The 15616-nt window shown below is 51.9% G+C and overlaps 6 protein-coding genes across 6 annotated transcripts; 4 read left to right on the top strand and 2 right to left on the bottom strand.

The window, feature by feature from the left end:
* Positions 1-199: 199 nt before the first annotated feature.
* V8C40DRAFT_187419 (uncharacterized protein) lies at positions 200-2037 on the bottom strand. Its single transcript, XM_083211818.1, has one exon. It carries the CDS (start codon positions 1704-1706, stop codon positions 315-317), a length of 1392 nt encoding a protein of 463 aa, XP_083074763.1. The 5' UTR covers positions 1707-2037; the 3' UTR covers positions 200-314.
* A 1193-nt stretch (positions 2038-3230) lies between these two features.
* Positions 3231-4371, top strand: V8C40DRAFT_187428 (uncharacterized protein). The gene has a single exon (XM_083211819.1). The coding sequence runs from the start codon at positions 3571-3573 to the stop codon at positions 4183-4185; it is 615 nt and encodes a 204-aa protein (XP_083074762.1). The 5' UTR covers positions 3231-3570; the 3' UTR covers positions 4186-4371.
* A 432-nt stretch (positions 4372-4803) lies between these two features.
* On the top strand, positions 4804-5248 carry V8C40DRAFT_240644 (uncharacterized protein). Its single transcript, XM_083214842.1, has one exon. The coding sequence runs from the start codon at positions 4951-4953 to the stop codon at positions 5209-5211; it is 261 nt and encodes an 86-aa protein (XP_083074761.1). The 5' UTR covers positions 4804-4950; the 3' UTR covers positions 5212-5248.
* A 1334-nt stretch (positions 5249-6582) lies between these two features.
* On the bottom strand, positions 6583-8688 carry V8C40DRAFT_274041 (transcription factor domain-containing protein; the record flags this gene model as incomplete). The annotated part of the gene is made up of 2 exons (XM_083220563.1): positions 6583-8486; positions 8592-8688. 2 exons carry the CDS (start codon positions 8686-8688, stop codon positions 6583-6585), a joined length of 2001 nt encoding a protein of 666 aa, XP_083074760.1.
* Positions 8689-9701: 1013 nt separating this feature from the next.
* V8C40DRAFT_240640 (uncharacterized protein) lies at positions 9702-10470 on the top strand. Its single transcript, XM_083214841.1, has one exon. The coding sequence runs from the start codon at positions 9719-9721 to the stop codon at positions 10199-10201; it is 483 nt and encodes a 160-aa protein (XP_083074759.1). The 5' UTR covers positions 9702-9718; the 3' UTR covers positions 10202-10470.
* Positions 10471-12795: 2325 nt separating this feature from the next.
* Positions 12796-13346, top strand: V8C40DRAFT_240637 (uncharacterized protein). The gene has a single exon (XM_083214840.1). It carries the CDS (start codon positions 12897-12899, stop codon positions 13332-13334), a length of 438 nt encoding a protein of 145 aa, XP_083074758.1. The 5' UTR covers positions 12796-12896; the 3' UTR covers positions 13335-13346.
* Positions 13347-15616: the final 2270 nt, after the last annotated feature.

Here is a 15616-nt window from a genome sequence, read left to right as displayed (position 1 = left end):
ACAAAGGAAAATGTATATCGTTAAAATAAATGGAATCGCTTGGAATCCATGGTATCACTCATTCTTATTAACAAAAGAAAAATGACAAAAAAGGAAATAACAAAGACCATTTTGCCTCTCGTTGCCGTATGCACAATTTTAATAGGGAGGAGGAGATTAAAACAAAGGGAAAATCGAGAGAAACAGAAAAAGAAATCCTAACCAGAACAAAGCAGATTGCTTCATCAATGACAAACTGGGAAAAAAAGAAGCATCCTGACGTAGATTTTGACTAAATGATGAGAGAGAGGAGTGGGTGGGAGATATTATTGGCGTCATATTCTGTTCATCGAATGAGGACCGAGGTACGGCTCCCCTCTGTGTACGTCGTCAAGTTGCGCCTCGACCATGAGATCCGTAAACGTCGTGGCATGCGTCTGACGCCTATCATAATCGCTGTGCATCATGATGGGGTCGGCAAAGATGTTGATGTTTTCTCCGCTTGGCTCCCTGGGTACGTTCTGCGGATAGACTCGGGTGCTGGAAGCTTTCATGGCTCTTATAGGAGCCAACCGGTTCCGAGACTCAACCTGCCCTGTGCGAGCATTTCGTTCGTCCTCCGAGGTAGTAGAGTCTCGAGAGCTCGTAGGTGAATGGTTCGAAGGGCTGGGAGAGTCAAATGGATTCGGGATTGAAAGACGCTGAGATGTATCATTGTGGTTGAGAACAATCTGCGGAGGCCTCTGACTGATGGAGGAGCTGATGGAGGGACTTTTGCGGATAAAATCGGCGCGGTAAGAGTTTGGCTGAAGGATGGGATCAGAGACCATGATGCTGGTACCCTGAGGACCGGGGCCGAGATGCTTAATCCGTCCAAAGCCAGTCTTCTCGGAGTAGCCATTCTTGCCGCCGCGGTTGCGGCGACGGATGAAAAGGAACAAGATGCCTCCCAGGACAGCCAGGACAGCGCAGCCTCCAATGACACCGCCAATTATGGACACTGTCTTTGGGTTTGTTGCCTTGGAAGATGTTGATTCTGGCGCGCCGGAGCTTGCATCGGCCGTGGGAGAGGGATCAGAGGCCGAGGTGGAATCAGGGGCCGATGTGGTTGATGGAACAGTCGATTCTTCCGTTGGGAACGACGTTGGCGTGGTAGCAATTGGCGCAACAACCAGAGAAGAGGCAGGTGTAGAAGAGGCTTGTGTAGAAGTTGGCGCAGTAGTTGCTGATGTAGCGCTTGCGGGTGAAGTACTTGTTTGTGAAGCAGTTGTTTGCGAAGGACTGGATGAAGAACTGGCCTTCTCCGGAGATGTGCTCTGATCAGAATTCTTCACACACTGGGTGTTATCTGAAGAACACGAATATCCAAACGGACAGCAGGTGTTGGTGCCACATTTCTCCAACGCAACGTCAAAGATGCTAGTTTTGATCGGCGAGTTTTGGTTCTTGGTCGGGTCCTGCTGGCTAACATCGCAGGTGATGGGCTGGATCTTTTCGCAAGTCGAGCCATTCGGACAGCACAGCGCCGTCGTGTTGCCAGCTAATGGGAGGCACGATGTTCCCGTGGCACAGCAAAAGTTATTGGGCAGACCCGAAGGACAGGAGTCGAAATTAGCAGGGCACTGGGCGTCTTGGATATAGACTGAGCCCAAGGGCGAAGCTGAGACAAATGATGCCAATGCCGAAACCAGCAGCAAGAGACGAGCAGACCGTGATGCAATAGTCATTGTATTTTGGCCACAAAACTCCCGGTTAAACACGTCCAAGTTGATGATTATAAAATTATCGTCCCCAGTATAAGATACCTGGCGGGAGAGTCGGCGTCGGTATCGGTAGGGTTGGCTGAACCAGCAGCCGTGTAAGCCACTGAACGGATGACTCCTGGAAGAGAAAAGAATAAAGCAGGACAAAAGCGGAAATTTCGTGGCGAAATGTAAATGTGAAAGAAAGTCGTCACGAGATGAACTTGGCACTCGTGTGTTAGATCAAAGAACGGGTTGTGTGTGTGTTCCAAAGACAAAGTGGAGGGAAGGCATACACCAAACAACGGAGGGGAAAGCAAGCACTGAACGGTTGTCAATGCGTGAATGAATGTAACATGAACAAGCAAGTAAATAAGGAAAAGAGAATGAAGAATAGAGGGTAGAGGGTAGAGGGTAAAGGATAGAGAGTGAAAAAAGAATAGGTGAAGAAACTAGGAGGGACTCAAGTCACGGCGGATTAAGAGAGACGAGCGAGGCCTCTGGATAGGATACGAAGACTACGATGTAAATGCATATAGTAGATAATAGATAGGCGCGCATCAGACGACTCTGGCGTGTTGAATCCGCTCTGGCGCGTCTCAGAAGCCGCATTATTCCAGATCTCGATGCCTGGGCGGCTTCTTCACCATGTCGAGCACGAGCACGTTTCAAGGGCCATTCGATTGCATTCTGCACTGCCAGCGAGTGAATGCAGGTCCAGCAGGCTGTCGAAACAATCGCCAAGTAGCCAGTCGACGCTTCAGAACCACTCGAGAAGCGGTTACTCGGCGCCAGTGCCACTCGACACACGCCTTCGCAGACCAGGGGGACTCCCGGAGGAACGACTGGAGATGCCTCAAGTAAGAGCATGTCAGCACGCCAGCTTTCCTTGCAAGTTGCTGTCATGGTGGCAGCTGTAGTAAGTATAGTAGGACGGAGCTCTTCGACATGGTACCTGAGCAAACGACTGGCGGGCAGCTCACGGCGGGCGATGAACGATGCGTCATACCGTAGCTTATGGATGGAGTTGATGCTCAGCGTTTGGCAAGCTTTGGTGGGCTGGCGATGCAGGTTGGAGGTTTCGAGTTTCAGTTTAGGCGCGCTGGAGGAGGTGGTTGGCGCTCATTGGTCCTGAAGAGAAACAACTGGCTGAGCGGTAGGCGCCTTTGCTGTGCTGTAGCCGCTGGGGAGAAGCCTTGGTTGGGCGCCTAGAACAGCAGCGAGCGGCAAGGTGCAGCAGCTGGTTGCAGTACCTGGGAATCTGGGCGGTTACGGGTGGACGGCAGTGTAGATGTACATGTTGCTTGTACAGAGTGAATGGAATTGAACGGCAGATGAAACAATTGATTGATTAATCCTTGACGGCGAAACCAAACATTAATTCACCGGGAACATTCTGGTTAATACTCAGCACTCAGTATTAGTTGGCATCCATATCCAAATCTTTCTATAATTACTCCACACAATCGTTGGCTTACATACACATTGAGCACATGTCGAACCAACCCAGAAAACGATGCCCCCCCATGAAACCAAACAACTCGCTCGCTCTCCCTCGGCATCTTTGGCCAGAGATGCCACTCCAGATGCCACTCTGCGGTACAACCACTCCCCCCCGAGTATCCCCGTGTGCAAAAGGGCCGTCCTATTTTTCCTTCTGCTTCTTCGGCCATATCAAAAAAACTCCACACCATCAAATTCAAGCGAGGATAGGTAATAAGAAGAGTGAGTGTACGAAAACACGGGAAAAGGCAGAACCAGAGACAGAGAGGCTTGCAGTAACTGGCCCCGGTCCCGGCTAGTCTTCCGTCTTACTTTTGTTTCCAAACAAACAGTCGTCATCATTGTCATGCAGCTTCCACCATCTGTCTTCCTTTTCGTTTTGTGTTCTTACTGCTATCCCCTTGTACCCAGCAGCATTCCCTCCGTTCCCGCGAAGCAGGGCTGTAATACTGTACCGGTCCTTGTCCTGTCCTCTCCGGCCGCCCCCTGGTACCTGTACTTGCACCACCCCGTATCAGATGGAGCTGTATACTCGTCCCATGTGCTACCAGGTACCTGTAATCCCCTTGGCGCTCCATGTTCCTGCATGCTGCACTCACTCTCTCTCGCCCGTCACCAACAGAGTTATCGTACTCGTACAGGTAGCAGTACAGCGTGCCCCAGCATGAAGGATTGCATGTACATGCTCCCACTTGGAATGCCTGTACCTGTACATGCACGAGGTCACCCGCTCAAAACTCCTCATCCTCTTCTCCCCCCAGCAAAAAGTCCAATGCCGAGAGTTTTTTTTCTTTTTTTTGCCCTGGGCCATCGCCTCACTCTGTCGAAGCTACCCCTGTTCCTTGGGAAGGAAGAAAAAATAATTCCATCAAGTCCGACATCTTCTGCTTCTCGTGCCGTTGTCGTCCGTGTCCCCCCCGGTTGTTGTAACCCGTCCCTCTCCCCCAACGCCGCAGCTTGATAGCATACTTGAAGATACACGTACACAGTAAATCTATCATACCATTGATTAATACACACACAAAAACATCAAATACGATACACTGCCTCTCCGCAACGCAACTCCCCTTCCACATCGTAATCAATCAATCAATCAATCAATCCATGACTTACACAAACATCGCTCCATCTACCTACCCCATCCGTCCAAACCTCCCGCCCGTCATCCATCCACCCGTCCCATCTGGGCTCCCTCACCTCAACAGCCAACACACACGCGTCCGTTATACGTGTTTCTTGTCCAGCTCACCCACTCGTCCACGCCAACGCTCAGCTGAGACTCACCACCCCATCTCTGCATATCAATAGTCCGAAAAACCATCTAAACATCAAATCAGGTACCTATCAATCCAAAAACGCCACCCAATTTTGGGCCGCACCGCCACCACGCCACGCCAAGCCCGCCCCAACAACGAATGTCCCCGTGGTTTGAAAAAAACACCACAAGCAAATCAACGTCTGAAAACCAATCATCCCATGCCCTGTCGTTTTTTTGTTCCCTCCTCCCCAACCCCCGGTCTAGAAGATGCATCGTTTTTCTTGCTTCTCCCCGGCCAATTGCCCTCGCCACAGTTGAGAAGAAAAAATTCAACTAAAAACTGCAATGCAATGCCACACCCCCCGTTGTTTCTCCTCACAGTACGCATGCAACGACACGCTCTGAAAGGCTCGCTCTAAAGTGGCCACATTGACTTTCAATTTTTTACTATCATTTTTACATGGATCTATGGCTTCTTCTCGCATGGCCTCTCTCCGCGGCACAGTATCGTTGCAATTGCAGCCCTTGTACACCCACACCCTTCCACCCGAATGCTCCCTCCCCTGCCAAAAGTCGGGTCTCGTCCGCAGACATGCCGAGCAGAGTGCTCTACTGTACGAGCATCTTCGTCCTTGCTCTCTATTTGCCTTGCTCGAGTTTATCCCCGGATGCAAACAAAACCTTTACATCTTCTTCTTTTTATCCGGTCAGCTGATTCCTGCCATGTAAATACATACCTTGTGCATCGGCCCTCACTCGCTCCGGGCAGGGGCTGCACTACGCACCGCATCACCCCGATTCGGTGAGATTCTGAATTTGACAGGCTGCCTGATAAATACTATCCCTACCCCAAAATGCCGTAATTCTCTGTGTGTAAGTGGATGCAGTCCCCTCCCGATAATGAAGAAAAAAAAACATGCCATCATCGGTTCCATCTGCCCGGACCTCGCTCTCTGGAGATTCTCTCTCTCTTCTCTTTCCTTTGGCCTATCTATCTGCATCCAAAGGTCCCCCCTCTCTTCATTTCTCTTCTCCCCGCTAATGTCACCCTCCACTGGTTGCATCTTGCATATTCTTACCCAATATTAGTTAATATCCATATGCATATACAATATGCAGTAGCCCGTAAATGGGCCAATGAAAGGATGCATCATGTCGTAAAACCGTATAAAATATATTACCTGGCCAATATGTTGATAAACTCAATTCATTACGCTATCTATCCCAATTTGTGCAAAAAGCAATGCAACATGCAAGAGTGCCGACATCGATCCCAGTCACATTCTCATCATCTCTCGCAGAGCTCATGGTCAAAACAAGTATACATTAAGGGATGAATAGTCATCAAATTGATATTTTAGACTAACTAAATCATGTCTGTATGAGAAGACATGCATCATTCAACAGAAACTCCAGTTTCCTAAGTCCCATCCATGATGATCGCCGCCAGCTTGCTCTCATTCTTTCTGTATCCCATATCCATGCTAGATGCTTCATGAAAACCAGCCATGGAGGCGTTCCGTCCTCTCAAAGGCCTGGAAAAGAAAATGAAAACCCCAAATACACACGTATTGCGCCGAGCCCAATGCCAGCCTGGTATATTGTATAAGCATAAAGCATGCCGAGCGTGATACCGCAAACTCAAGTCCCACAAATGGGGACGTTTGAAAGAAATCCAAAATGCATCATTCATCACCAGTCTGCCATCCAGGCAGACTATCCACCCAAAGTGTTCGTCAGTTCCTCCAAGTATTCCAAGTTATCCAAAGTGTGTCAAAAGTGTCAAAGGCTTTCCCATATCGCACTAATCTCTGTTTGTGTAAAAACCGCTGTGAGCCCTGCTTGCCTTGCGGCATCCTCTAATAAGCCCATCTCAGAAGGGGTATATGTGAAAAAGGTGGAGATGGCATCTCTTAAGATCGAATCATAAATAAAGAATGAAGTATAAAAAGAAAAGTAATAAAAGAGAAAAGAAAGGTGGCAAATGCCTGCTTTGCCTTTGTGGTGGAAAAGGAAGAACATGGAACATTGGCTGCTCAAACAGGCTCTTGTGCTTGTCGCACCTCAAAGACCAGCTTATAAAGATATGCCAAGTTCACCTTACATGAGCAGGTAGTCCATGTTCTGCATCCGCATGAGATCTCGCCAATGGACATATTGCTGAGGCACATCGGAGCCGGCGCTCTCGGGAGTGCCGAGCCTCGACAGGTTGTCGTTGTGAAGCCAAAGGCCACGCAGCACCATGACCATTCGGCCAAAAGAGCCACAGTTAGCCTGTTCGCCGAGCTGCGCAACGCGCTCCTCAAAGAGGGCGCGGAATTCGGAGCCGGGCAGGCTGATGGAGCCGCACAGGAGGTAGACCCAGACCAAGCTGCGGTCAAACCCTTCTGGACCCGACGGGATAAATCGCAAGACATTGGTAAGCTTATCGACCAAACCCATCGGTGAGTGCTGCTCAGGGCTAAAGCCAGGCACCAAGCTGCACAGGTAAATGCGCGCCGCAAGGCGGAAGGCGGCCGTGATGTTCTTGGAAAGCTGCTTAGGCGACAGTGTGCCGTTGGCATTGTAGGGCATCCTGGGCGTAAACTCACCGACCTCGGTGAGGCTGATCTGCTCGCCGAGGGCGGAAACGTGCTGGCAGAGAGTGAAATCATCCATGCCGTCTCTCTTGAGAGACTCGAGGCAGGCAATCTCAGAAATGAGATACATGACTCGGTCCTCACAGCCCATGAGCTCGCGCAGACCCATGTATGGATTGGCTTGAGACAGGTGCTTCTCGCGGTACGTGTGCGCAAAGGTAGGGGATGTTCCCTGCATGGTGGCGCCAAGGATGTCAATCCAGGCGGTCAGGGTCATGTTGAATGGAGTCTGCGTCATCGGCGTGGCAGGGTCCAAGACTTGACGGGGGAGGTCCAGCTTGGTCACCAGGTTGATGGCAGCTTGGAAGTGCTGGTGCCACGCAATGTCAAGCAGCTCCTCGTTTGATGAGCGGCCAACGACACACTGGAAGAAGATGAGTCCAAGAGTGGCCTCAAGGATCTGCTGGTAGTTTTCATCGCGCTTCAGCGACTCGCAGAGCGACCAGATAGTCGCGTAGCGGTGTCGCATGATGTCATGGTCAATGTCCTCGCTGGGGCCAGCGGACAGAGACTTGAGATGCTGGGCGGCGATGCTCAGACAGCAGTGCAGATATGTGTTGTTGGACTGCAGGGCAGGGAGAATCAGGTCTGAGGCGACTGATCCATGCTGGTTCGTCTCCAGGATGGGGAAGATGGTGGGCAGGACGAACTGGATGAAGTGGTCAAACAGGCGCTGATCATTCTCATCCAACTCAATCTTGACCTGCCTGGAGTCGTAGGAAGGTCCGTGAGAAAAGTCAAAGAAGTTGACGTTGAGCGCCTCCTCGGCCAGCGATTCGCGGCGCTCCTCGTGAACCTGCTCGACCCAACTTCCAGGAAGGCTGCCCGACTGCAGGACGGTTCCCGGCGGCGGAGGTGGGCAGTAAGTGCTAAAGGTAGAAACCTGAGACTCTTTCAACGTTGGGATGTCGTTGATGAACATTTGTCGCTCCGTCTTGACATCAATCTCGTAGGGTGAGTAGGAGCCAATCATGAAGTCTGGAGGCATTTGAGAGTTGTAAGAGGAGTAGTCGGCCTGGTGGATGGGGCCGTTGAAGTTGAAGCCGTTTGAGAAGTGAGAATCGATAGACGCCGACCTGTTGCGGTCCAGGGGATCGGTGTATGTGGCGGATGAGGGCACGGAGTGTGACAGGCCAGGAGGTGAAGAAGTGACAGAGGTTGAGATGGAGGCATGCGATGACTTTTCCGACAGCTTCTTGCGCTTGATGATGCCCTTGATGTCCTCCTTGTGCTTCTTGCGCGCATCGTTGTTGCTCCACCACATGGGTCGCTTATATTCACATTGTAGGCCAAGGTGCTTGCAAGCTGTGCAAAGAGGCGTGCCCTCGTCGCACTTCTTTCGTCTTAATCTGCAGGTATAGCAACCTAAACAACAGAAGATCTCCGAGTTAGTCCAAGTTTCAGTGCAGAGTGTTTTCTCCCAAGTAGAGAGTATAAACGAGGCAACTCGTCCATGTGTCAGTGACATACCTGTTCTTGAACGGCGGTGCATCTGCGTGCCGCGTCGTGTAGAGCCATTGCTGGCTTTGGGGGCCGCCTTGGCCTTCCCAGACTGCGAAACGGCCATGTGTACGGAATTCATTGATGCTCTTGACAAGATATTGTGGTGATTGGGGGGCAAGGTAGACATTTGTAGCTTGCGATGCTCAACACCCAAGGTACCTTCTCTTTGTGCGCTGAGGGACCAGGGGAGGGGTGTACTTGCACAGTCCGGCAGGGGTGTGAAGAATACTGTGCTTGGCCGGCTGGGAATCGCACTGTATGTCCTTTGTTGTGGGGCTGGGCAAGGAGCGGGACGATGAGCAAATCCAGTCAATGCCGCCGTTTGTATTGCCGGGGGTCCAGGTCTCGGACGATGAAAGGCGATAAGGATTAGCTGGACTGTTCTGTTGCTGGCTGTCCTGCCAAAGCTGGCTGTTCGGGTCCGAAGTTGAAAATATTAAATTACGAGTCGGTCTTTTCAGATCTGAGTGGTCGGTGTAAGTCGAAGCGAGATGTCGTATCAAACGACGGTGTCGCTTTGTTCGTCCGTCAACGGATTATGGTGAAATTGCACAAAAGATAAAGTTGAACGTGTGTATAGTGAATGACTGGTTCCAAGCAAGTCCGGCTTGCTTTTCACTGGAAATGATGATGATGCCTGATCAAAGATGGAGGAGGAAGAGGGCGGAGGGGGAAATAGGGTTAAAAGAGAAGGGGAAAGCCTTTTGGCGACACTTGAATACTCTGACCAGCACAAGAAAGAAAGAGGGTTAAATTCGAGGAGCAGGATGGGCCATGACTTATATCATGGCCGCCTCTCTCGCGGCCAAGCGTGAAGGACCATCTCGACCGATTGCCCAAGGGAGGTTTTCGCAGCTTGTGTTGCTATTTTTGACATTCAAATGGCACTAATTATGCCCATCTGGAACCAAAGACGCTTGTGTCCAGAGCTGCGCTTAGAGCAGCCAATGAGCTTCAATCAGACGCAGCTCCCTGGACCGTGGAGGGCGGTGGATTTGCGGAAGAGCAGCTCTAGCGGGAGAGATGCTGGCCGGGGTTGGGCCAACCACCGAGGCGAGAAAATTCCTCTTGGATGCCTGTCTGGACCCGCGGACATGTCACCCACACCGAACGCCACAGCGGAAAGAAATGGGCGACGGCTGGACGAGCTACCCGCACGAGTTGCTCGTATGTCTGTCCGAGAGACCCGCTGGTCAAGGGCTAAAAGCCTCTGGCCGCTTGGCCTGGGCCTTTTGGGCATGATGACGCCGAAAAAGGTGCCATGCTACCAGTACTACTGCCAGTATTGGCATCCCCATGAGAACGTGGGCAGCAGCTCGGCCATGAGAGAGCCATGCCCCGAGGCCCTGTTGGCGGTGCCGTCCATCCCAGCGGATGGCCATGTGTTCACACGCATCACATCCCGTGTAATGAGCAGCACCCGTGCAAACGATGGTGTGTCGTTCAGCATACTCTGTGCAAGTCGGTACCTTGCTTTTCATTTGGGAATGCTGTCAGACATGCCGCTGCAGCGTAATGTACAGTGCTTACTGTACTTGAACTCTGTTTTGCTTGACATGAACGAACGGAGCAACTAGAGCGAGAGCTGCCAGGGTCTTCTCTCCATCTCCCATCAAGAGCCCAACGGCCTAAACCGCATCGGCGACTTGCAGCGTATTTGGACGAAGGAGGTTGCAGATCGAGACCCCGGCAGCAAAGCTGATGGTGTCGTCTTCATTAGCAGCAAAGCTTAGGTCTCCGCAGTACATGTGAATACTCGCAGTAGCTTCTCAGTAGATAGGGCACCTGAGCAGTACTCGAAGACGGTCGCCAAGAGGAATCACAACGGAATTGTGCAAAACGCTGCCCACCATCCACAGAAGCGTTTGTGGCTTTCTGCGGTTGGCGGGATTGTTGCAGCAGTGCTAAGGCAGCGTAATGCTCGCACCAAGCAGGTACAGAGCACTCAACTGTCAACAGCCGAGAGTCGTGGAAGAGGAGTTCGGGTACACGCGAGTAAGGTGACCTCACTGTGCTTCAAGAGGTACCAATGATGCCCCAGCATTGAGTACCTGGTAGATGTCGGTACCAATAATTGCTGCCTTGGGAGCTGGTATCCATAGAAGGTCAATAATATGGCCAGAGAGCGGGCTGCAAGAGACACTATCCTCGCATCGAGAGGAGCCAGACCCTGGCCGGCTTTTCTGTAGGGATTTCCAGCGCTGCTCTGAGAAGCGGCATCGTCTCCCCGCAGATGCCGAGCACAAGTACGAGTACACGGGTGACTGCGGCATTGTAGCGCAAGGCATAGGTACTACGTACGACGGTAAATCCACAGGGGACGCAAGGGAGTCGAGAGACGATGCCGAGAACGAAGTACGAGTACTGCACTTGTACGAGGCCCTGTGCTCGGATTGCCTGTACGAGCAGCTGTATTGCACCTAGTACGAGTACCTCTGTACTCTGTCGTTGGGATAGGTCCGAGCGAGGAAAGAGACAAGGTGAGGGTTCCTTCAGTGGCGGCAGAGTTTACGCGCTAGCGGCCTGTCCCCGCTGCCCAAAAATGCTTCCGGCCACGTTGATTCGACGACGGGATGTGACGAAAAGCTGGCTCGTGCAGCAAGCGGCAGGGGCCGCGGGACCAACCGAACTGTAGCGCCTTCCCTGCGCAAGGACCAGTCCCTGCCAACAGACCACCTAGCGATCGAGATTGGCTCACTCGCGCAGGTAGCATGGCGCGCTAGCAGGGGACCGGGCTGCAAGAAATGGCCAATCACACGCGCCGGGGGTCCGCTACAAAGGCAAGTCCGCACTTTCGACCGATCTCAGTGAGGAGAAAGGGAAGGACAGCACCGCTCGCTCCTTCTCAGTTGTATCTGGCTTCGCGGCTGGTGTGGCTGACTGAATGAGTGAATAAAGAAGGAGAGAGTGGGCCGGGGTAGCATTTGGGAAGTTGGATTGCTGCTGCTCTTGCTTCTCTTGTCGATGGAGATGGAGATGCGATAACGCCAATGAAAAAGTCCATTTGCCTAAAACGGCTGAATTCAGTGCCGTGCCGTTGACAAGAACAACAGATGGTAGTAACGTGGATTGGGTCAGGTATCAGGTATTCATTCATTCTCCTGTGCTCTATTGCGATTTCCTAGGTACACCGTTTTCAAAGTCACCATATTCCGTGTCTTTCCACGAGGGAACATCCAATTTTCCACAATACAACGGCAAGACTCCAACGGTCCCGAATGAGACAAAAACGGCTCTTCTTCTGCTTCAAAGTGACAAGCAGCACACATATCCCTGCTTCTATCAGATGTCCGTTAACCCCTCACGCTGGCCCAATCCCGGGCTAAATTTGGCGACGGATCCTGCGGCCATCTGTTCATGCTCGCAGCCGGGCGCTTAGATACAAGCTACCGTCCCCTCTGTTTGTCATGACGCGGCAAATCACACTACTGGCGCTATCGCAGTGCCATGGATGGCCATCACTCAGCACGCACGTGTCTGCCATGGCCGCCGCGTGAGACCACAGCTTTGATGCTATTTTTAATTTATCCCGGAATTACCCTTCTGCCTCTTAGTAATTGTGGCCTAATCTTTTCCGTGATGGCCCTTCCTGCGTCTGCGTCTGATCTCGTCTGATCTCGGCTGTCGTGAACCGCTAAGCGCCCAGGCCAAAGCGCGATATGCAAAGCAGTCAAGGTCAGTCACCTTGCCGCTGGTGGTATCGATCTCAAATGCTACAGATTCGTGTGTTGTCGTCGGATAGGCGTCACATCGTTTCCACTCGCTTCTTCGAGGGCGTTAATCGTGGGAGTATAAAACCTGGCGGCCTCGCGCTCGCTAAGATTGTTGCTGCTCGTGACGAAGCTGTGTATGACACATGTTGTGTCGTTGGGCTGCCCACGTTTTTCCAGCATCTTTCGAGCCGCTGCTGTTGGATCTCGCAGGAACCCCGCGTCTCTTAGCATCGGCTTTTGGAGGTGTCTAGTGCGGCACTGCACTACTCTACATGTCGTAACACCGTCTCTACTTCTGCTATTACTAGCCACCTACTTACTAAAGCTCTATCTATACGACTACCTTACTGTTTATACCAGGAGTACTTTTGGCTTTCACGGGTTGGACTTAGACAATCTTTGTCAGGGCCGCCTTGGGCAGATATTGCAAGGATACTACGGGATACTTGTCGTCTACCGCCGTGCCTTTGCAACATGGCCTCGCCTCCCTGTCCCGCAGCTGGAGCTGGGACCATTCCATCACCGCCGCGCAGTCTCGGCTACCGACCTCGACCCCTCAATGCCCGATCGCACCCGGATTAGCACTCGTACATGGGCAGGAATTTTGGTTACCCACGGAGTATACTATGAAAACTCGTGGTACCCGGTAGTTCTTGGGCTAGAAGGTAGTGTCAAGACTTGGCCTCGAAAGTGGGTGACCCCAGTGTCTCTCGAAATCGAGACCAAAAAATCGACGGCTCCATTGCCTTTTCCCCCGTCCCTCGCCCTGATATCTCCGGCCTTGAACATGGCTCGGCTCAGTTCTCTGGCACATACGAAGCATATGGATACAAACACTCATATCCATTATCCACGAGTAGTGCGGCCGTGCGTAACAGGGGGGGCTCGCCAGCTCTCCGACGACATACGATCATCAACGCCGATAGGTGCTCATTACTCATTCTTTAATCTCTCATCTTCAGCCTCAAGGACGCCACATGCACTCTTGTCAAGCTAATCACCGTTTATCACGCTCCATCAGGGCACACGGCATTGAGCTCTCACATTTCGTGCCATGAACTTCGCAGATGCCCGCACACAGTGTTAGGACGACTAGCCTCTGGGCTGCCAATCTAGTTTATACCAGAACATTGCGGAGCAGGTATTTGCGCGAATACTCGTACTCATCCCTCGCTACTAGACAGTTTGTCCGCCCCGATCTCTCCCAGTAAGGTAAAAAGTAGGCTATTTTCCGCGTACGACTAATGCTACTGTACTTGACCTCTTTGAAAGGGCAACTAGCGTCCACCCATCCTGATGCGGATACGCGCAGCTCTCCAGTCCAGCTCGTCCAAGGCCGGCTCCAAACAGGTCCCTAGTACGAAGACGTGCATGACAGCTTCGAGTCAGTCAGTCAGTCAGCCAGTCAGGTCGGGCCTCGCACTGTCGGAGAGAAAAGAGTCCATCTGAGCAACTTGACTGATCAAATTAATAATTCGATTACGACTCTATCCTTGCTTTTAAGATTGCTGAGTGACTGGTAATATTTTACACCAAGGCAGGGGGCAGAAATGACAGCTCTCCAGGAACAAAGCCGAGCTACATCCACGAGTGGGAATAAACCCAAAGGCATCCTCTTCCGAGGCCGTCCAGGGCCCTTATCCCCAGATGCACAGTACAGAATCAACTTGCTGTGGAGCAGATGCAGTACTTTTACTAGTGGATCTTCCGGGTGGTGTGCTTCCGAAGCCCATGAAATTTTTGTCTCTCTTGACTTGATGCTCTTACGGAGTTTATAACAGCATTGGAGGTTAGCGTGTGATTTGCCATGGATCTTGTTCTCTCGCCGTAGATTACCTGTCCGAGTGCATGCTCGTGCTAGGTGGTAGTACAGTGTGCGATTCGGCGTGATCGAGAGAGTCGGTGGTGTACATACTTGCACATGTCGATCGCACTTCGTCCGAGGCCAACCTCGCACACCAAGCCAGTTATGCTCGTCTACGCTGTGGAACTCGGGGCCAGAGCTGCGAACCATCCACCACGCAGCAAAGATTGGGGCGCATTTATTCACGGCCATGTGAGCCCTCGAGATGGGGGTTTCACGCAAAGCCATTGGTGGACGTCTGGTGCTCTGGGTGTTTGAGGCCGGTGGTCGACGGAAATGAGCAGTGTCAACGACTGGCCCATCACTTTTCGACTTTTCTGTCTCTCTCTCGGATCGAATCCTCTTGGTGGCTGGTGGCTTTTGTGGGTGGGATTTAGCTTCCCCTCCTGGCCAAGAAGCAGCAGCAGAGAGAGAGACAAGGGGACCAAGGCAAGATTGCTTTCCCTTGCCGTATGCTCGTTAGGGGGGGCCTGTATGTCTTGCGCACTGTGGCGAGACGGGTGCTATTTCCTAGCTGGTGATCATCAGGGCATCAGAATTGGTCTAAAAGACCCTAGCGGTGGACTTTTTAGCTCGGCCTATCACACTATTCGGCCGGATCGGATAGGCTCATTGCCTTGCCTCTTCGTACAAGTATGGGGTAAGCTCAAGGATTCCTGCTTGTGCTTGCTCACCTGCGTGAACGTGAACCCTGCGGGCTTCGTGCAGCTCGGTCCCGGCGGGCCAAGAGTCCTCCTCACGACTTTCTGCTCCGTACCTCTGACGAGTAGTCGTCCTCCGTTATGAAGTTGACGGGCGCCCCCATTCGTCGTCTAGCGGGAGTCTAGCGTTCGTTAGCAAAGCCGTTTGTGAAGAAATCGGCTCAACATTCTCCGTGCCCGTAGTCCGTAGTCCGTTAACTACCTTGCTCAACGTCGTAGTTGTGTGAGACACCACGAAAAGAGCAACAACAAAAAATCCCCCTCAAGGAGAAAAAAAAAAAAACACCGCCCTGGTCTGCCGCACGTTGCGCCGCCCGCGGTGGATTCTTTTTTCTCTTGGGATTTTCTTTTGCGTAATACTGTCTCTGGGTTTCCACCTCTTAGATAGCGTCATAGAAGCTCCGTTACACGATAAACATGTCGGTGAGCAACGGCCAGGCCAGGCCTGAGAAGCCATGCCATGGTAGCTTGTGTCCATGCTAGTCATTTGTCTTGCCGGCGCCGTTTCCGTTGCGTGAGGTAAATGCAAGGCATTGGCGGAGACTGGGGGTCCTTGGAGACGGGAGCGAAGCACTAGTTTGCTTTCTTTTTTAATCAGCTGGCTAGTGAGAGACGGACTTTGGCTTGGAGGAGTCGAGACAAAGATTCACGGCCAAGTGCGGGTTTACTGTGCTCGTACAGTCAACGTATATGACTCTACGAGTACAATCGTGC

This window comes from Trichoderma camerunense, assembly GCF_050948025.1.
Source record: "Trichoderma camerunense strain CBS 138272 chromosome Unknown V8C40scaffold_6, whole genome shotgun sequence".
Classification (NCBI taxonomy): Eukaryota; Fungi; Ascomycota; class Sordariomycetes; order Hypocreales; family Hypocreaceae; genus Trichoderma; species Trichoderma camerunense.
The sequence above is the reverse complement of the archived record's forward strand: the minus strand, read 5'-3'. Positions and strand labels throughout refer to the sequence as shown.

Bases quoted from the DNA above. Each gene is read 5' to 3' on its own strand.
- V8C40DRAFT_240640 (XM_083214841.1), top strand. From the start codon at position 9,719: ATGTCACCCACACCGAACGCCACAGCGGAAAGAAATGGGCGACGGCTG.
- V8C40DRAFT_240644 (XM_083214842.1), top strand. From the start codon at position 4,951: ATGGCTTCTTCTCGCATGGCCTCTCTCCGCGGCACAGTATCGTTGCAA.
- V8C40DRAFT_187428 (XM_083211819.1), top strand. From the start codon at position 3,571: ATGCAGCTTCCACCATCTGTCTTCCTTTTCGTTTTGTGTTCTTACTGC.
- V8C40DRAFT_187419 (XM_083211818.1), bottom strand. From the start codon at position 1,706: ATGACTATTGCATCACGGTCTGCTCGTCTCTTGCTGCTGGTTTCGGCA.
- V8C40DRAFT_240637 (XM_083214840.1), top strand. From the start codon at position 12,897: ATGCCCGATCGCACCCGGATTAGCACTCGTACATGGGCAGGAATTTTG.